Source organism: Megalops cyprinoides, chromosome 2, assembly GCF_013368585.1.
Source record: "Megalops cyprinoides isolate fMegCyp1 chromosome 2, fMegCyp1.pri, whole genome shotgun sequence".
Classification (NCBI taxonomy): Eukaryota; Metazoa; Chordata; class Actinopteri; order Elopiformes; family Megalopidae; genus Megalops; species Megalops cyprinoides.
The window spans coordinates 10,651,330-10,673,511 of NC_050584.1; the positions used below are offsets into that span (position 1 = coordinate 10,651,330).

Below are 22,182 nucleotides of genomic sequence, written 5' to 3' on the forward strand. Positions count from 1 at the left end.
TCTGCATCATCTGGAAAACTGAAAAGCAGTTCTACTGAGGTGTATTTCAGTTTAAAGTGTAAAGAGTAATCACAAATTACTGCACTCCACTTGTGCACTAATTGTAGAAGAAGCACAACCAAAATGAAAATATTCAGTAGAAGGTATCTTGGAATTTTAATAACATTAACTTTGTTTGCTATTCAGAAAATAGGCAGCAGCTTGTTAGCGATGATTTGTTTTTGAATACATAATTCCCATTTTTTGCACGTTTCACACCTTTCAACCTTCAGATTATCTGTTTGTTGCACTGTAATGTTTTTTGCAAAATAATCACCGGCAGCATTCCATCACAACACACTAACTACACTACACTACAGATAGACTATTTTCTTTGTGGTGTGGTGTACATATGAAGTCACGGGTCACAGCTCTGTACCAAATTTGTTGCAAACTACTGCAAATTTTTTAAAAAGCTATCATCTATTGTCAATTATATGCAAATCACATTACATGACCTCTTACTTAGAGAGGCTGTGATTTAATGTCCATCAAGAATGAAATTAAAATGATGGAATGAAAAACTTAAGTTATTCATTAGCTTTCATAGCAGAGTTAAAGCTGGCATTAAATGCATGGCAGAAAAATTATTACAGGACAAACAAGAGTGTTTCTCTCTTCAATGCATAAAATTCCTTGTTTACACTGTCTTGCATATTTCCCCCCAAACTTTGTTTTGGTGTAATGTAAACTGAAGTGAGAACATTATTTTCATTTTAAAATGAATAACCTTGAAAATACAAAAAATAATGACTAATAAAAAAAAAAATTCAATGTGTTCGGTGGAGAGGAACACTTCATGCCGTCAGGACACAGAAACGACAAATAAACGCTGCCGAAACAATGTTAAAGATACTTTTTTCTTTTTTATTTCTTCAATGTTAAATACCATGGGAAAGAACTGTAAGAATGGAGACCTCATTTTCAGTCAGCATTTGCCTCACAAGGGATAAATAATTTGTAAAGAAAAAAACACTGTAATAATAATAATTTTATTAATAATAATAATAATAATGTCTGTATTGGTATCAGCAAGGAGAGGAAAAGACGGAGAAATATCTGAAAGGAGGCACCCATTTCCCCAGAAGAGCTCTTCACATTCCCCATGAAGACGGTGGATTACAAACTGGACAAATGAATCGGAGGCAATCCAGCAACAGGTAGTAAAGTCCTTTTTGTTTGTAGTTTTTTTCTTTTTTACTTAAAAGGATTAAAATAACATTTACAAGACACTTTAACATTCCATTCAACTCTTATTAAAACCACAGAGAGAAAGAGAACAATTCTTTTATTTATGAATTTCCAATCAAGGCCTCTATGTAGTACCTTGATTCTCCTGCTATTAATGCTCTGATAAATGTACAATTTTTTTTTATTTTCCCTCGTTAAATTCCTCCCCCCCCCCAAAAAAAACCTGCCCCTCCCAAAGAACCGAAAACAAAACGGAAAAAAAGGAGCAATCTCCTTTTTCTCTTTTCTGCGTGTGTGCTAACCGTGTGAGCGATTGTTAAACGCGAGGCCTGTTTATGACACTGTACACAAACATGTTCACTGTGTGCCGGGCTACCAATGATATGGCAGGTCAACGAAAAAAAAAAAATACATTTTTTTTTTTTTTCCAGGCCTTTAAACAGGAGCCGGGTTGGCATGCGCTTTTCCCTCTACAAGATGAACTTCCCTAGGAAGAAACCGATGAAGATGGCTGCAATAACGACGAGCAGGGAGGGGAGAGAGCTGGAGCCTTGGTCCCTGCCCATCAGGGCAGCCGAGTGCGATACCATGTTGTCTGAACGAGGAGCTTTCCTCATCCGCAAGCCGTCATCCTGGGAAGGAAAACGAGACGAAGAGAGACAATGCTGAGATCGCTGTTCAATATGCACGCCCCAGTGGCCAGAGCAAAGCAAAGCGCCGTTCCACGCCGGTGACTGACAACAGCACTGTGACCTTTAACAGTTAATCCCACCTCTGCCGTACGAAGGAGGAGAAACTGTTCCTAAGTGTTTGAGACGAAGGTAGTTTTGTAGCTTACTGCGTGGTTACCGTGATGCATGGAATCTCTAAGCACCTTGAGATGCCGGTTCTCGTCTGCAAGTTTGCCGACTTCAGACTGGAGCCTCTTGCATTCCTCCATGAGCTTCCTCATCTCGGTGTCGTCGAGGGACAGGCTGCCGGGCTTGGGCACTGACGGGCCGTCCGCTTTGGACGCGTTAAGGACCGGGGCGGATTTGCTGGAGTCTAAGTCGTTCTGAAAACAGTGGGAAGAACCGTTTAAAAAATGGGTTCGGGGCAGGGGAAAGAAAAAAAAGATGCTCTGGCCAAAAAAATGAAATCAGTCAAGTCTAGAAGTGGCCTGGTTCTCTCCTTCTCCCAGACTGCCTTGCATGCCAAACACAGAACCTCATCCATGGCTCTTGTGCAGGCCAAACCCCACCACATGAAACTGGGAAGTTGACGGAAATGGACCGTTCCACGTTTTCCCACTATTAATTGAGCCTTCATGCAATGTTTGATGTGGTTTGTCATTAGTACTGGTCAATTATCAGACATTACGATTGAGATTGAGGGGGGCAATGGAATGAGAAATCCATTTGGTTTCCATTGAATGGGAATGTGCAGGGGAAATGGGGAAAACTGAATTTGAAGCCTGTGGAAATGGAGGCAACAGAGCAAGCTGTGGCGGGAGGCACTGTGGCAAAATCAGGGTGGGAGTCTCTTAAAGATGAGTTCTCTGAGGACTTACTGACTACATTTTTACAATGGAACTCTCTCTGAGCAACTATGGATCACTCATTTATACTGTTGTGCTCCACGTCTGTCATGTACACTTGGAGAGACAACCTAATACCTCAGAAACGGCAAATTAAAAACAATCTGCCAATATATTCAGAAATTAGAAACCGCTATAAGCGGTTCCATTGTGGACAGACTGGGTCCTAATAACAATACAGACCAGCACTAATGGAAGAAAATGCATTAGTTAAGTTCACAGTTGATGTAAAGTTGATGAAAGTTCACAGTTTCAACAGATATACCAACAGCAATGCCAAACAAATGTACAAAACAAAAAATGCCTCCAGGTTAACAGGTTCCTGAAGGTGGAAAGCGGTGTGACGACCTACCCTTCGGTGCTAAACCTGAGCTTGCCTGCCTGCCACAAACCTGCATTTTTCTGGCCTTGCCCTCTAAGCCGGGGAGTGCTATGACCCCTTGCGGGTTGTTCCGGCTGCCAACGCTGCCTGGCGTGAACAGACTGTGAGTACCGAAGGGGGTGCGGTACTCGCCGGGGGTGGGGGCCGGCCTGGGGGGTAGGGAGGCTCCGCCTGCCAGCCCGGGGTCACTTAAGAATTTCTCAAACTTGCTGACTGTCACTGGGGTGGCGAGGACTGGAGAAGGGGCCTAACAGCAGGAGGGGGGGGGGGGGGGGGGAGACAGGCACCATCCGTGAGGGTACAGAGGAACACAGGAGGGCCGCAAGGGCATCCTCTGGCAGCCGAGAGTTAGTCTGTTTTAGCACACACCTTAGGCTGTCCCTGAGAATAAACACAGACTTAACCTTGCTGTGCCCTTTCAAATGTGCTGAACCCCAGTATGAACCTTCTAGTAAATATTAAACCCAGGACCGGATGTTTCGCATATTAGCTGGATGTCGTAAGTTTGTACCTTGCATGGAGAGCTTGGAAGAAACCTCTTTCATCCAATGAAATAATTCCTGGATTTAATTTCTCAAACGCTAATTGGGATGAGTATTATTGTTTTGATTTTGTTTTTCAACCCCAAGGTCTGTTTCGCTTCATTTTCCCAAATAGTTCCAGCAAGGGATTATTTAGAGAAAAACAAGAGCACAGATAAAACTTGTCTGTGTGTATTCCCAGCAACACGAAAGAGCACCCTTTGTCAAACTGTACCTATTATGTGCAGGGAAAAGAGCAACCAACAGTAACAGAAAAAGAGGAAATAAAGGTGCAGAATCTAAAAAAAAACATGAGAAAAGAGATGCATTGAAATGTGTATGTTACCTATACCTACTGCATGAACAACAGGCAAGGCTTTGCGACCGCAATTACAAGGGACGTTTTCATCGAGACTCACCTGAACATTCTCAGTGCAGTTTTCAAAAGGGTCTGCTCCCATCGTGCAACAAATACTAGCAGAATGCACTGCAATGCCCCTTCAGCTTATCGCTGAGCAGCTGCCCAGAGGGTAACGGACTCTGAAACGGTCTACTGTCACAGTCACAGCATTCCAACATGGCTGACTGACGAGGTACATTTCTTACGTCCACCGAGTCAGTTAAGTACTGCGCGTGACCTCATATCACGCGTAATGTATTTAAATACCGGTTTGGCAGTCCTTGGGAAAGTGTTGTGAAATGAAGACTTGTGAGATGTAAAATGCGTGTCCGTGATCCATGTGGAAGTGGTAAATGAGGAATCCGATGTGAAGGAGCGGGCGCGCTGCGGCACTCACCACTTTATCGTTTTCAGAAGGCAGCTCGAAGACGCATCTCAGCTTGGAATCCATGAGGTCATCGGGTTTCGCATCTTTCCACTGTGGGGATGATACATGGGCGTGTGTTTTTTTTTGTTTTGTTTTGTTCTCTCTCCCCCCCCCAAACAGCCTCAACTGCTAGCAGCTGGACACAGGCCAAATCGGAGCTCCATCCACACGTGTGCATAAAAACACACGCATATACACACACACACACACACACACACACACACACACACACACGCACACACCATTCTTCAGCTTAATCCACGTAGTATCTTCGACTTTCTAAGAGTGCAAGCACACTGCTGTTCTGTTTTTAAGTTAATGTTGCTTCCATTCATCTAGCAGGCTACTATCTTGAAAATTTTAATGTAGTATCATATCAACGTAAATGTTTATGTTATGAGCCAGAGATTAATGTGATTATGCAAAATGTAGGCTTTCACTTATTACAGCGGTCCCAAATTGTTCACAGATAGCAGCAAACTACATTAAATGCTCCGGTATATGTAAAGTCACGATGGATTAAAACAGTGGAATGGGAACCACAGACTATATGATCAACAACACTGAATTACAGCATTTCCACATAATGCATGGTGGCATTGTAAAAAACAGTAATCTTTCATTTTTGCTTTCTTGGATGTTTAAAATCACATCATTCACTATCTATTTTTGTATTTCACAGTAAATATTGAGATACAGCTGATAAGCCTTGCCAGTTATGGAAATTCTGACTCTCTGCATTTCCCTTGCAATTATGTCTCAAGCAATGTGAACCAAAACGCAACACTGATTCTGAGACTTACAACTTTAAAGCTACAGATGCTTAGAATGGTGATCGGTTTTAGCACTGCTTTGCTGCCCCCTGCTGGCTAAAAGGCGTGCTCTTGCACATCAAGGTCTGAGATAGGGCTGCTCGACTCATCTCTCAACTGCTGTCATTCCACCACTGGGCACTTCACTTCCCTCACTTTATTAACCATGACTAAGCCAATGAAATGCTTCTATATAACAGTGTTTTGAATGACTTTTCAGCTGTTCATTCAGAGAAAGATGGTCATAGCCTACTGATTGGTGCTTTGTGTCAAGGGACACTTAATGTCAAATTACTATGTACAAAAGGCAAAATGTATCATTAATCAAAATTCACAGGTTCCACAGAGTTCTCTCACAGTCATTTAAGACTGGTGTACAAAAAACACTGAGTAATACACTTCAATTTCATTATAGCAATTCTATACAAAGCAGTATTAACTTTTTTTTCCAAAATGAGGTACTCACTCTAAACTTTTTTTTTTTTTTTTTACACTGCTTAAAGCCATTATTATATCTTACACATATCTGGACTACAGACTATTTCTTGTCTTCAGTGTACAAAATTCACAATAAATTCATGCCACAGACATTCTACTAATTAGTAAATTTACAAAATAAGGATATGTCTGAGTCTTCTGTTATAACAAAGGATAGAAGGGCTGGTTTCTAAAAAAAGAAGGCGTTTCTTACCACTGCTTCCATGTCTGAAACATTGGGAGGTGCGAAAATTGTCTGTACCATAAATTTGTGTTTACTTTTCTCATTGGGATCATAGTCAAATGGCTGTAGCATTACTGCAAAAGACACAACACATGAGCATCAGAGAGGAGAAGTATGGCTGTGGAAACACTTTCAATACAAAGGGATGTGTGTGCTGTCAAGGAAAAGCCTGCAGAAAGACTGACTAGAATTAGCTGTTCTGTACTGTGCTGTGTTCACCAACTGAGCACATTGCTGTTAAAAACATACTGTTGCCCAACGTGTAAATGCAGGTGACTTTAGCTCTAATCAGAATAAAGCAGGCAAATGAGTATCGGTAATTCACTAAAAAACTGTAAAAAATACACTGTAAAAACTGTGGGTAGAATTAAGTGTGACTGACTATACGTGCACACTTTTGAAATGACAGAATCTCCATGCATTCACCAGTAGCAGCTAATGACAAGCTTAAATCCAGCTGCAAAATCTCTGGTGGCTATCCCATAGTTGTGCCCAACAGGTGCGGGACAGAATGAAGGACAGAATGACGCTTGACGGAGACGACTCTCACCTGAGACGGTGACGGTGGCACCAGCATCGATGAGGCCGCTGTTCGGCCTTACGCAGTACCTGCGGGGAGCTGTCGTCTTCACTTTGAAGCATACTTTTCTATCTGCGGGATTCTTCAGCTTGAGGTTTGTGGTGACTACATCTGTGAAAGGCCCTGTCGGAAAAAGCACAAGCGCCCAGCATCGACTGTGAGATACCGCGCTCTGACCGCCATCAGTGTGTACTCGTTGGGTGCAATTTCCTCAGCAGGAGGTTAGAATTTTTTTCTAAGAAAGCCAAGGTCAGTGGAGCCACAATCAAAACACTTTATGTTATTTCATGGGCAAAAGCACTACTAGCACTGAATTTTAAATTTTTCACTGGTATTCCTGTATCTACCCAATCACTGGACAGGCGTTTCTCAAAACTGCAAGTATCATTCGTGACACCAATAAGGGGGTCTATGGTTTTGTCAGTTTCTGTTCGTTGTTCCTGTTTGAATTTTCATTTGAAGTACTTTTCATCTTGAAGTACTCACATTCAATACAAATTCTCAGCCATTTTACCCGTTATTAATTTTTTAGGGCATAGGGATTAGTAGATCCACTGAGCGGAGGATTATCTTTTCCTGCATTATTTTGCACGCTCAAAGCCAAGAACACAGCAAAATAGAGCGCCTCGTAACTTCATGGCTATATATTGCCAGCGTAGGAACACATTTCAGAAATCATACCACACTGATCAGAGATCCCTGTGTGCTGTGCTGAGAGAGTGGGATGAAAATTCAAAAAAATCAATGCTGGTAGTTTTTATATAGCAGTTTAATGTTTTCTGGAAAATACACAAGAACAGAGATCACAATCTGGGGAATACACTTTCCCACGGGATGAGACCGTGTCTAGATGCATGCGAGGACAAATAACGTCTGCAAGGGCAAACAACTCCTGCAAAACAACTTTAATTTACAAGTCCCGAGTCTGACTCCCGACACACATGCAAACTCTGCGCATAAATTCACCCACAGTGGCGTCTTCGACGAGACAGACCGAAACACCACACTACAGAGCGGGTCATGTCAGAAGGCGTACGTCCCAAAAATGACTTCACGCGCTATCACACCAAGCTCACCCTTGGGGTTCCCTGTCAGACATTTTCCTGCCTTTATCCAACCACTGCTTCTCTTCAAAGCGCCTTGGTGGCAGGGAAAACCCCACAGACCTTCTGCGCCAACTCAAACCGCTCAGGCGCTGATAAGGCCCCTTGCTTCGCAGGAACACACTCACATATTTCGATTCCCTGACGAACTAAGCGAGCTTTTGTGCTGGGGGGCATGCAACAGTGAGGTAGCGTATAGGACCCTGGTATCTGGATAGGTATCTGAACCCAGGGCATCTGAGGCCAGCTGTCCCATAATGCAACTCTCTCAGGAATGAGAGAGGACGTGACTCAACCAAAAGAGTTCACGTTGCTTAGCTTGCTACTAGGGCTGTCCCGAATACCATTGTTTGGGCTCCAGAGCTTCGGTAGTAGTCAATAGCGAATATTCGAAGCTTCGGCTGGGGGGGGGGAGGAGGGTGCTGAGCGTGATTCGGGAAGGACTCAGCCAGACATTTCTCTGTTCTTGGCTGAGATGGACGGCATAGTGCTGCAACACGTGTCTTTCGGTTTAATTAAAGGCATTAAGGATTCTGTTATTCTACAGTATTGTTGTGTGCACAGTCATGCGCTGCTTAACGTCCATTCGGACAACGTCCGTTCGCATATACGCCCGTAGTCCCATAAGGTTATAAAAGTTTAAAAATCCCGATCGCAGAACCGGACGTAGCGGACGTAACAGGGCATAGTGAAGGCAACGCTTCCCGCACACAACACGTGTATCTCATGTCTCATGGAAATAAAGCGATTTCGCTGCCAGGTGTATAATGGTACAGTACATAGTATAGGCCTACCATATACTTTATACAGTATGGTGTTCGCACAAAGTCCAAATCACATAACGTCCTATTTCACAGAACACATCGTGGACGTTAAGTGACGCATGGCTGTATTGCTATTTGTTAATAAAAAACATTTTCCAAAAGCTTTGGTGTGTTTTATGCATGTCTGTAATCCCGAGGGGTTTGGTTGAACGAGGTCCTATCTATGCACTTTTTGTGAGATAATAACAGCTTGTGACAACTTTTCTTATCATGGATAAATTATACACCTACATAAATTCTCATAATAATAGGCTCTGAAACAGAGACAAGGGCTGATAAAGCATTGTGAAACAGAAGCGCAGAAACAGCATACTAGCTCCAACAAATTTAAGATTTGAGATTTGTATTGATAAGATTTATAGTTTCTTTGTCATTTCTCAGTCCTCGCATACACTGAAACGAAATTTGTCCTTTGCATTTAACCCATCCTATACATTCATCTCTGTCACTACTTACGGAGCCGCGGTATTTAAAAATGGTCTTACGCCCCACTGGAAGCAGCGACAAGCAAGGCATCGCTGCAGCTAGCATCCTCCCAGGGTGACAAACTTAGCTAAAGGTCGGTCGAAACCATTACGCCCTCTGTTCGAGTCCCAAAGCACGAGCTCGGCGATCGCCGGCTACTTTCCCATCACCGTGACGTTCACTGCTGTGAGTGAGAGGGATGTCAGGCGCCCAAGCTGAAATGGTATATATTTCCACAGTTTAACAGTGCAATTAAAAAGTAAATATAGTACAAGAATGTGCTGACAAAATATATTTTGCAGTTTGCCTTTATTGATACATTTATTGATACATTTAGCAAAAAAAAAAAAAAAAAAAAAATGAATATCCGAATCCCAAAATTGAAAACCGAATACCTACCCAACGAAGGAATATCCAAATAGTCGAATACTCGGGTCCAGCCCTACTTGCTACAGAGATGCTGTGATAGAAAAAGTGATCGCTGTCCTTGTGAGGGCTTATGGCAGTATCTCACAGACACAGAGAGAATCTTGTGAAATCTTCTGAATGTTAAAATCGCTTGTTCCTCCTCTTCCCCTGCAGTCTGCACTAGGTTAAAGCCTCAGGCTGAAGGCCAGTGTGCTCTCCCCAGTCCACACCCTCAGCCTGAAAGATCAGCAGATCAGCCATCATGGAGCACATGGTGGGGGGGTAGGTCATGATGAAGTTGGACAGGCAGGAGGTATGCAATGGCGTGAGTGACCTCACCAAAGGGGTGACACGGTGGCTTTCAGGTTCCGGCGCTGGCAGCTCTGTGAGCAGCTCCTCTGTAGGGCTGCTAAATGCAGTGCAGTAAGGCCACGGCATTATCTGTCAAACTGAGAGCCAAGTGAGAAATGACTCACGGTGGCGGAGACCACAGTCGCTACCATACTGAAAACAAGAGCCTCTCCTCACAAAAAGCACACGGAAATGCTGCTTTTGGCCTAGAGTGTGAAACACAGAGTGAAAACACGACCGCTTAGCGGATGTTAAGCTCGACCGGTTACTTGTAGCTGCTAACTGTGCCTTTAGCGGAAAGGCTACTGCAAACACAGCCCCTGCTTTTAACGCTTTCTCCTGTTGCCCTCAGTTAAGGATGATGCACCTACCCCTCCCAGCTGGCCAATGCCCCACACCTTGGCAGCGTTTCCTCTGCCTTATAAACCTGAACCCAGTGTAATCCACAACAAAGCCCTGACGCTTAGCGGAAATGTGACCGGAGCACCCACCAAGGGGCTGCAAGTGACACGCCCTCATACGTTCTCTAACATTTAGGGCCAGGGCTGGAGCGAATACGGGGTTCTACGTGCCCATGGTGGGATTTCAGCAGCACAAACTGAGGCACAACATGTGAATGTCGATATATTATTCAACGGTCAAGATGAAATATTTAACCTACTGTAGAAAACCCCTGTAAACTTTGCCTTTCAATTATTCATGCAGCTGTATGTTTTGAAATGACACTGTGCCTGAAGCTACAACTAATACTGGATAAGTTCTAGTTTGTAACAATATACTAAATTAAATGCAGCATTGTTTCAGTTGACTTTTTTCAGTGTCATAAATGAATGGATGCATTTCTTTGTTGGACCAGGATGTACAATGGTTTAAAACTGCCCAAGTCCCAGGCCAATCCCAGCTGCCAGGACCCTTGGCTCCCTGCCATAGCTGGGGCCACGGAAAGGTCACATGAACACTGCAAAAGCACTGTGGGAATAGGAGCGAACATCCATCTCAAATTGCTCCACTCAAGACATTTGGCATATTACACCTACCTACTACTAAAGCTTCAGGAGGGCCTTTGTGTTTACACTGGTGTGAGTCACGCTCAAAAGCCCCAGTATCACAAATGAATCTCTCTTCCTTGAAAACATATGAGAAAAAAATCCGCTTTCGAAGCAGGAGGACAGCAGGCCTCTAAGAATGGCCTTTCTGTACACGGGCTGGCTGCTATACTGCATGCGCAACCATTTCGTTTAAGTGGGTCTGGATCTCTTCCCCGTACAAGCACAGGCAGGGAGGGTCCCATACGGGCCCGCTCAGCTAAAAATACAGCCCGAGAAAGGGGGCTGTCCCTTAAGCTCGCGGCGGGAATTCAACCAGGACCCAAAACTGAGCCGAGCTGCGGATTTCACTGCAATATTTAGCCCGGCCCACGTGACTGAGGGGAGCGATGCTCCCTATACGTAGGGAGGATATTTCGGGACAGCTCTGAACACGGCGGGAATCGGGCGTCCCTCGCCGGCCCGTGAAGCACAGCTTCAGACGGATTTGTTCTTTTCTCAGTTGCTCCGGTCTCGGTGCCGCGACCGCTGAGGAAACATTTCGCAACGGGCTTCCATTAAACCAGAGCACGCCATCTGCCCAAATTAGCCCACTCGAACACGATTATGGCTGCGGTGCGCAGGCAGGGGAAGCTGCTTAGCGTGAATTTTAAATGCTGCCTTTTAGAGACTTCGGGGACTCCCTTGAAGTGTTTCGTCCTAAAAGCGTGTGCTGACAAACACCGAGAGAGAGCCACCGCACAGATCCGCGGCCGAGCGACAGAGAAACGTTCCTCGCGCAGAGAAACCCCGGCTTAAACTCAGCCCTCAGCAAAAGGCGTTCTGGATTTCCAGTCCCGAGAAGCGTGAAGCATGACTCAGATGCACCTACAACAATGGTTACTAAACAATGACTGCTGTGACACCATTAAGCAGGCTTGCCTACAGTACAATGTATGTAATGCAGCTTTAGATTCAGATTCCAATACAGCATGCTCCAGATCTGAGCACTGGAATCAGTCGATTACATGTAAACCTGTTTACCAATAAATGCGCTGACATGCAAAACTGCCAGGAGAACCAGCACACTACCACTAACACACCAACAGCCTGAAAAGGATCCAAAGACACGGGCCCATTTCGCACGATGTCTTCACCTAGGCTTCTCAATATAATTATTCTGTTTGGATAAAGTCATCCTGCTTATGTCTGATGCCTACTTGAATCCACTGGCACAGTGCAAGCAACTTAAGTTGTTAAATAATAACTAAGGAGTTAGAGGTATATTATATAGACATTTTCATTTATATTCACATTTATTCATTTAGTAGACGCTTTTATCCAAAGCAACATACAAAAGTGCATATAGTAGACAAACAGGCACAAGGGCAGGATGTGTACAGGTCATACAATGCAGACAGTGCTGGAGCTGAACACAAGGTCAGTGGAGCGAGACAGAGCTAATCTGATCTAAGGTTACATATATCAAATACAGTCACTGGGACAATAATATACCACTATACTACCTAGGCAAAAACGTGCCACAAATACAAGGTAAGAGATAGAGCTACAAGTACAAGCCAAGAATCATAGATTTACAAGGTCGAAATGGCAAGGGTGTCAGTCCAGGTAGAGTCTGAAGAGGTGTGTGTTCAGCCCACGTCTGAAGGGTTGGATTGAAGGGGTTGTTCTCAGGGGGGTGGGGAGTTCATTCCATTCCATTCATTCCATAATATCTCTCTTGCCCTGATTCTGTTTATTACCCCAACTTACATGACTGTGACTACGAACATGAGGCCTGCCCATTGGGGAATGCAAATTTTTACTGTGGTTGCCTAAGAAACAAACTTCCTGCAACATCGGTATCGGCACTGGAATTGCCCAGAGCAGGCAGAAAAAAAAATCTGCAATTGTCATCAGCCAAAAAAAAAAAAAAAAACCCTCCTAGATTCGCTCCTAGTATAAATAACTTAACAGAAATGACCACACTCACAAAACAGTAACACTGAATTGCTCTGATATAGTAAGAAAAGTTCAAGTTCAGCATCATAAATCGCTAACTTGGAGCACGTCCTAGCTGGAACCTGACCTCAGCCTGGCCCTAGGATTATACTATTTTCCCAGAGATGTCGCCGCTTGCCTGAGCCATGTAAACTGGCTCATTCCCTTAAATTCTCCTGGACCTGTCAACAGGTTCAGCAGTGTCATTCGCTACCGTGTAACATCCTGGAGTCACTCACACAAGTGAAGCCACAAGGATTGGAAAAGGGAGTCTCATTTAAGATTAAGGCACAGTCTCTCTTGAGCTCTGACCTGTTGGGATGCGTTCTCTTATGTGTGAACGAATACTGGGAGACCCTCCTGTCCATACCAATGGGGAAACCAAGCATGAATTGTTTTAGAGAGCAATGTGATGACCAAATAACAAATCAACACTACTACGTCCACTTAACTTCCTTATTTGTTAATGCAAAGACATCACTTCTGACAGCAAAGGCATAGAAACTACATAAACAGGGACCCTATTTTCTCTGCAGTGAAGGAATCACCAATAGGAGTTTAAAACAGACTGCAACCTTTTTAACAATTTCATAGGCCTTCTGAAATCGGCAACACCATTTGCAGACGGCCAGCGTGATACGGCCGAGACAGCTGAAGTTACTCAAACAGTAGCCCTCCTAAGTGCTCCCCAGGGCTGGGACACAATAGCGTCTCAAAAAGCCCCTGTTCGGTGTATGTGCAGAACATCGCGCGTGAAGCTCTGATTCTAATCACCATGCCCACCCGCTGTGCCGCACACAGCAGGGCTCTTTTACAAGGGACACAACGACCGAGGCTGCGTAAACACCGCTTCACAGCCTAAGTCATTATCGCTGCCTGTGTCAAATTCCCGAAGTCCGTCCTTTCCAGCTAACTCTGAGTGAGCCGCACGCAGCGAATGGCTGATCTCAGTAGGGTAGTCAGAGCAGCCACGTACAGCCTACGGTCAGGACCTCCACTCCCAGTGTGCAGTTGTTCAAATAAGGCACAGCACAAGATGCAGAAACACAACCGTAAAATGACATGGAGAACGAGTTGCAGTTCTTCTTTCATTATTAGTTCAAGCTGGCTATGGTATCTGTACCGGCCTGATAAACCTAGTCACACACATTAGTCGCTGCTGACATCCTAATGACGCTCCCATTGTGGCCACACCCATAACACAAAGCAGACCAACGCAACCAAGAAGAGCAGGTTTGCTGGCCTGGCAGTTTCACTGCACCTGTATGCCAAAACATCAGAGTTGTAGTGAAAACATAATTCCAGCATGCTGCAAATCAAAACAGCACAGCTGAACGGGGCACACATTCTACGAGAACAGTACCTGCAAGTTCTCAGCCTCGGACTGAGAAATCGTTAGTCTTCACACTCCTGGATTTTATTGGGGATGTCCCCTTGCTTCTGAATACTGAATTTATTTCTGGTTGAATCTGAATTGAACGAGTCAATTTAGTCAACAAGACCGTGTTACACCCAGCTCTTGCAAATGGCAAGATAACAGCATGCACACAATGACAATCACAAAGTGGGATCCAAATCTATAGGACGTGTAGAATACGTACTCATGTTTAACTGGAACAGCAGTCTGCCTCAAACACTGATTTTTGGGGCACAAGCCATAGAACTACATTTTTACATGTTCAATTTGACTTCTTAACATTGTTCAGGCTATAGTTTCCACATTTAGTCTACTTAATCAAACTAAGCACTGAACTACTACTGATTTCTCAACTTTTTTGAGTAAAGCCACAGATTTATAAATGTTCATCACATGATCAACAAATAATTAGCTTGACACTGTATGAATGTTATACTATCAGGGCCAAATGTCAAAAAGCTATCCTATCATAAATTGAAAACCATCCACATGGCAAGGTTTAGGCCAAACTGATTTGCTTAAGTGATGATACCATTCAGAACTGAGTTACAAGAGGGACTGAATATTGATATGAGCAAGGACCACTGAGATTTGGACTGAAATCTGCACTGAAATCCTTGGCATTAAGGCACAGTTTAATGACCAATCCTCTGTGTCCTTGATGACTACTTATTTCTAATGATATAGTCATTGTCTCAGCAGGAAGCAGGTTTTATGAGCATGGCCAACTTAACTAGGTTCCAGGGATTCCCCTCTTCATTTCTACATTGATAACAGTATTTTAAAATTTTCTTGACAGTTTTGCACTGCAGATAGACATGTTCAAGTATTCACATATAGGGTATTAAATCATGAAACTTTTTTATTTTATTCAATTACAATTATTCCTCTGGAAGCCATGTACAGATGAAGAAAAATGTAATTTACCACCTAGTACACAGTTAAAGAGGCACTCTAAAATATATAACACAATATCACATTTAAATGCCATTCTGATTTTATTAGGACTGAAACACAATCTATAAATCAAAACAGGTCAAGCCAAAACTCAGAAGTAGGAGGTCTAAATTCTAGAAGGGGAAAGGCAAAAAAAGTCTCATCCACCTTGCTGGTGAGCCACAATTAAGTAACTTACAATGTATAGTTCCACTCCTGAGTCAAGAGATAAACTTCACCTCTGGGGTCTAAGAACTCAGATCTTACTTTTATCATTAATATTGACCATTTCACCATTTCTGAGCATCACACATTACCTGTATCCGAGTGGACCGCAGACTTGTAAAACAGCATACAAGACCAATTTAAGTATCTACATTCTCCATATTTCCAACCGCATAGGTCACTTTCTTCAAAATTAATGGTGTACAGTGAAGACACACAATGAGTACAGCAATTCTACAGGAATGCAGAAGTAGTCAGAAGCCAGCCAGCAAAAAAGATCTAACAATGATCCCCTACTGGCAAACAGCTAAGCTTAAGAACAAGTCCATCTTACCTTTGACAAATCATGACACTATTGCATATAAGACACACACACACAACACAAGAAAGATCAGTTAGCACCACAGAAAAAAAACAGCCACAAACATCAAATGTATCTTCTTCTGTGGCTTTGCACCACTGGCAAAACCTGGCTGAATTTGAGGAAACCTCAAAAAAAATTAATAATATCTGCTTTTCACCAAACCATGATTGTCACTGTTACACAGTGGACAGATGCACTGATCCATGGTCAGACTGATCCACACTAAGACTGTAGCATCCATTTTGACACTGAAGTTCAAACATTAAGGTGTGCTTCTGCTAACAGAGCCTCAACCACCCGCACAAATGATTAACTTGTGGTATGTACCATACAAACAAAAGCTTTCAGTTCAGTCTACCTCAGTGAGGAAACCTATGTACACAAATCATGAAGACATTCATTTAGTTTCTGTCATACCACCCTTGGCTGCTCTTCACATGCAAGAACATACCACACACCATCAGAACATACGGACCAGCAGAGGACTTCACAGCATCATGAGAGACTGCAAAAAAGAGACTTCTGCCAGGTGTTGAGTGAACATACAGGTATATTCTCTTGAGCTATAATGCAGCTAGCTGGCCTGACATCCGTCACACAGGCCAGCACACAGTCGCAGAATAATACAACCAACCTCAATGTCAATGATGAGACATGTCGATTACAGAAACTTGCATTGTTCAGACTCTTGTTTCTTTCAGCCATTTCCACTTTGTCAGGCCTTTAAAATTTAATCATCACAATGAAAGGTGGCAACAATCTCCATTAACTGCCTTGCCTTCTATCCAAGCACAAATTATTCTATAAATTATAAAATGGTGAGGAGATGGCAATAATGTACCACCAATTATTTGTCTCAGACATTAGGTTAGTTTAGTACCCTTTTGTTTTGGGAGAAATGCCTGGTTATGCTCAATGCAAAAATTTCTCACAGTTGATAATGTCCAGCTGCCCGCTGTTAAAATGCATACACTGTTCTTGTTCCACTTATTGGCAAATTATCTCTGATGACATAACAGACATGCAGGCTTTTCAGAGACAGCTTAGCATTACCATTTGTATAACCCAGTCCTAATAATTAAGTAGGGTTCACTGATTACAGAGTTCACTGTTTTGGTGTTTCGACGTTCCCAGAATTTCTAAATAAAAATAAGCATGCGTCTCTGCAAAATAGTACCAATGCATTTAATCTAAATAAATTGACACTGCTCCCCTTTTGAAGTTGACAAGAAATTTATCAAGCCATCCAAAATTGTTTTGAATTTATCCATGTAAGCAATTTCACATGACATAAAGTATCATTTCTAACGTGACAAATGACACGTTTATGCAAATTAGTGAAGTTAAATCACATTTGAAAGCATGACAAACAGAACATGTTAACAGATGACCCTGGATTAGAGAAAAATCCAAAAAGTACTTTTTCCCCCCCACACTAAGCATAGCTTACTGAGTGCTAACTTGATATGGTAACATTTAACATTACTGTCTATGTTGTCTTTGTTTCATTTTTGAAATGCTCATGTGCACTGACAGTCAAACTCACCTCATCTACATTTCCCCACGCTTCTTCATTGTCTCTCATAAATCAGTAATTAATAAAATTGAATTTCAAATTTTAACAACTACTTCAGGTGAGGAACAGTGTCAACTGTACAAACAGTAGTCCTGTACTTATTGTTTCTGTTCTTAACCCAGATCAGAACACAGAACACAAGGGCCCAGCAGGTTACAGCAGAAAGGTGGCGAAAGGGGACAGATAAATGCAGAATGGGTCATGAGTGGCTTGAGTGCACCCAACAACTACACAAGATGAAATTTAACGCTCAGTCCACTGGTGTGAACACTGTCCGGCACAGCCTTCCTTTTAATAATGAATAGCAGTCCACAATGCCTTTCTTGTGTGTCCTAATGAGGTTTGGCTTTTATTTTTTTCACCCAAACTTCAGTAAACAACCAACACCTGTCGATAAAGCCTAGCATCAGGTAACACAGTGCATAACGACGAGTCAATGTTTCATGGTAAGAAATTCTTGCACCAATCAGATGTGTTCCAAGATGGAAAAGGCAAGCACTGAAAAGTTTCAGAAACAACTGAAAATTGGCTCTAGACACGCTAACAGGGGAACAAAGGGTTCCTGGTATATGCTGGCAGCTCATAAAGCTCTACTCTAAACATTTACCTCTCCTGAAATTATGTGACCACTGCTCAAGTCACTTAAACAAAGCATTGTGTTTCAAGTTAAAGCTGAAGTCTAAGGTCACTTACTATATGCAAAGTGAAGCATGTTTTGTTAAATCTACAAGCAAACAGTGTTAAACTAGACTCTTCTATAATGAGGGTAGAACAGAATTGCTGGGAAATACCATACGGGAGAGTATCAGCAGGTCTATACTAGACTACATGTCAAAAAACAAACTAACAAACACCTGTATCTGAAGATAACAAAGGTAGAAAGGAACCTCATCAGACAACACCTGTAAGGTATGACATTTGCAAGTAGAAAACCTAGCTAATCAGTTTACTCTGTACATCGCCAACATTCCCCCTAATGGAACAATATGGCTCATTGCTGTAAATTCCAGGCACACATGGAATTTGCCCTGTAAAGGATGTCTATACTAGTTACACTAAGGCTGGTAAATGAGTAAAAAAATTCCGGATGGCCACACAAAAGGTAGTGAATTTAATTAAATTACCCATTGTAAAGGTGAACTGGGACTGTTTAAGTGATCTGGCAGTGTTTAAGATGGGGGTACATTTCTTCTCATTTGCCTCTTCAGCATGCAGACATCATAAGCAATCATTTAAACAACTGACAACAATTAAGTGCTTAGAAACTTGTACAAGTTTAAATGTTTACAACTGCCACAAAAATTGATTGGAATCAAAGTTACTTGACGGCAATACAAGTTCCACGCCTTGATCCTTAACAGGTGATCCATAAAAGGTAAACCAGAAATTCATGATTCACTTATAGTATTTACACACGGCAACAAAAACTTTTAGAGCATATAAATATTCCTTTGGTGAAATATTCCCTTGTGAACAACAGAGTCTTGTGGCATGTCCTCTCTCTGTGGGATGTTCAGATGTTCTTGCAGTGAACTGTTTACATTTTAACCTGGGCGTTTCTGATGAATGTTTCATTTTGTTCTTACTCATATCTGTCACCAAGACTTTGTTTACTTTTAACTAGACTCAGTGGCACTTTGCAAAAAGCAAGGAAAAGCCTCTTTGTCCAGAGTGTTTATCTGAACCTTATACCATGGAATTACATGTAAGTAGCAAAACAGAGGTTAGCAGTTTTACTTGTCAGTTACCAGTATGACGCTGGTCATCACAATTCATTATTGATGAATTATCACTGAGAAGGAGACATGTTCATTTGGAGTGCAAAATGTTATGTTATGGACTCCTTGCTTAATTCTAACCATTCTCCAATTTAAGTACTCAGGGGTCTCTGTCAGCAGTGTATCTACCCATTTTAATGAGCTGCTTCTGAATAAATGCTACAGTTGTTTAACTTGTCTGGGATGGTGTTCTTGTGAATCACGCTTCACACCTACATCACAACTTTCTAAGAAGTCCAAACAATTAAGGATCAACAAGATATATTATGACATCATATCAAAGTACAGAAGATTAAAGTAGGCTTGAATATATGCTAGCCCTTCACATACATTTTCTAAACAACTATTTAAAAGAATAAAGAATGTCATTTCAAATCACAAGCTATTTGAGTGAATGTATAACGTAGACTTCTCCAATCAACATTCTTGGTGTTTTTAAATGACATTTCCATAGTGGTTGTTTTTCAAATGATAAAACGTATAATTTTAATTAAGACAGGGAGGAGCCATCTTACACTGAAATAATGCTGAAACGTCATACAATCAAATTACATACCAATACATTTATTACGCATAATCATTCTGAATAACATTACGCAAGCGCTGCTGTTGCAAATGACCTTATGTACCAATTCCACACTGCTGCCAGCAGTAAAAACAAGTGCTTTGCTTTGACAGGTAGGAACCACTTGTGTTGGTTCCCTGGGTGATCTGAACCAGAATTTTTACTAAAACTCCTGCTGTTAGGCCTATATGACCTATTTTTAGGCCATATATAAAATCCTGCGCCCTTGTGTCGGGTACATTTGGACGATTTGTACTTCTTGACAGTCACATGTGTACACCAGCCATTGTCCAGCATTGGATAGCCTACAGTCCATAACCACGGTGAAAGCATTACAGGATAGAGGGGGGGAGAGTCATTCCATATGGCAGCGCAGACATCCGAGCTGTCAACAGACACTGTGTTACTATTCCATAAAGGCCTTACACATCCAACAGCCTTCTGTCTCATACACTTATCAGCAGCCGCTTCCTCAGTGGTTGATATGGTATGCACAGCTTAAATGAACAGCTCCATTCACAATTTCCACGACACAGAGAACAGACTGACACACACTTCCATGAAAATCGAGGCAAAAAAACCTGCGCTCTCCTATACCAGATACACCATTAAAACATGATTATTTCCTTCAGCTATTCTTCAATAAAGAGTTACGCGGAAGGATACTTATCAGATTAACAATGAACTTTTGCCCAATTCTCAAATTCATTTGAGGGAGAGGTTTCCCAGTGCTCCCATAGATACAATCTAACATACAAGAATTTTGTTGTCAGGGAACTAACCCAGTAACAGGTGTGACGATTATCGCAAGAGGTGAGTGAGTTGCGCCACACTTGCCATTGATGTCGTCCAAATGTTACGTGGGAGAATGACTCTACGAAGTGGCTGGGAGTGTCGTTTTGGGGAGTGGCTGGGATCCTAGATAGGCCCGAGGAAAAAGCCTTTTGTGCAGGGTGCGGCAAATCAATAATTAACACAATGCTGCTTGCATTTTTGATATCTTTAGAATTTGAGTTGGCAGTGCTTGCAGCCAAGGCAAATGGATTTTGGATAGCTGGCTACATGCATCCATCTACATGGTTAGTCACAGGTGAAGACAGCAGGATAGCCTTTTATTACTGTATCGTTCTGCACAGATTAAGTGAACGACAAAAACAAAAACAGCAACTTTTCAGTCTTGGTTTCACATGGACGAAGCTCGCAATCTACTTTGGGTTTTAAGGCAAGGGATCTCGCTTATTATCCCTCTGTCTCTCCAAATGCGTTGAAGTGTATTGTTTCAAAGGTCCGACAAAATCAAATGGTTATCTAGCAACATGGACTAACCATAATAAACACAACACTTTACCTAAGTTAGGCTACATTCAACAAGCTGGCTAGCTTATTAGCTAGCTAAATGTTTAACAAACAACACGCATGACGTTACAAGAAAGTGCTGAAAGAAGCCAGTCAACTAAATGGGGACCACTGAGGCCGCTGATCTATACAATTTAGGTAACGCTAACTAACAAGTTATTATTTTACACACGGCACATAACTGACACGAACTAGCTAACGTTCGCTATAACATTAGTACACATAACGAACGTTACAGTGAGTGTTGTTGCAGATCCTCTCAAATGAAAAGCTAACTCCATTTAGCTACCTGCTCCACTCTTGGCCAACTAACATTTGGTAGCTTAGTTACATCGCAGATGCAGATGAAGCACACGTCGGTCATGAATCACCGTAACTTGTTAACGTTAACGTTAGACAGTTAGCAAGCTAGTTGGCTAGCAACATAGCACAACAGCTTGCTAGCACTAGCTAGCTAACAATCCGGAATGCAGACAACGCTAAGGTGGACAGGCCTGATAAACGTCTACATCATCCAAACAGCCTCCCAAAAGTAACAGTCTTTGACCCCGTCAGCCCTGGTAATGATGACACGGGAGGGAGACATGAGGTCTAGAACATGAACACTCTACGGACAGCCTACCCTTACAGGCAAGCTTTGGCAGTTACTACAGTGCGGGGATCCGCGGCGGCCCACATCAAATCCTCGCTCCCTTTCTCAAAATGGCGGCAGCGGTTTACAAGAAGTAACCGGAGGGGGTGTGAAATTATGCCCGGTCTAAAGTGTGAGTATTCCACTGCGGACTTGAATGACTGCTTCTTGTACTGACAGCAACGGTTTTACCTTACCTTTAAATCTGAGGTCGTTCGGCGGATCAAGAATAAGGATCTGCTCCAATTTGGACATTTTTGCTGAAAAGTATTGGTGATGGCGGTGCCAAGGACCGAACCGCTGCGAGTGTAAAAAAACTACGAGCAGCACTGAATCACTGAAGCTTCGCGACCGAGCACACGGGTACAGGAACAGAAACGCGCAACCGATGCGCGCGTTCACGATGAAGACTGAATAGTGATTTTTCATTTGCGATTTTTGACTTTCCTGGCTGGACTCAGGTTGCGGGGTTTTAGCTAACCCTGTAAAATGGACATAGGGAGTTGAA

The 22,182-nt window shown here is 42.6% G+C and overlaps 1 protein-coding gene across 1 annotated transcript; it reads right to left on the reverse strand.

Annotated features, from left to right (window-relative positions):
• Window positions 1–1,224: 1,224 nt before the first annotated feature.
• On the reverse strand, window positions 1,225–22,051 carry LOC118773062 (vesicle-associated membrane protein-associated protein A-like). The gene is made up of 6 exons (XM_036521814.1): window positions 21,872–22,051; window positions 6,620–6,772; window positions 6,040–6,143; window positions 4,507–4,587; window positions 2,105–2,284; window positions 1,225–1,862 (listed from the first exon to the last, which is right to left on the reverse strand). Exons 1-6 carry the CDS (start codon window positions 21,927–21,929, stop codon window positions 1,701–1,703), a joined length of 738 nt encoding a protein of 245 aa, XP_036377707.1. The 5' UTR covers window positions 21,930–22,051; the 3' UTR covers window positions 1,225–1,700.
• Between the last annotated feature and the right edge of the window lie 131 nt (window positions 22,052–22,182).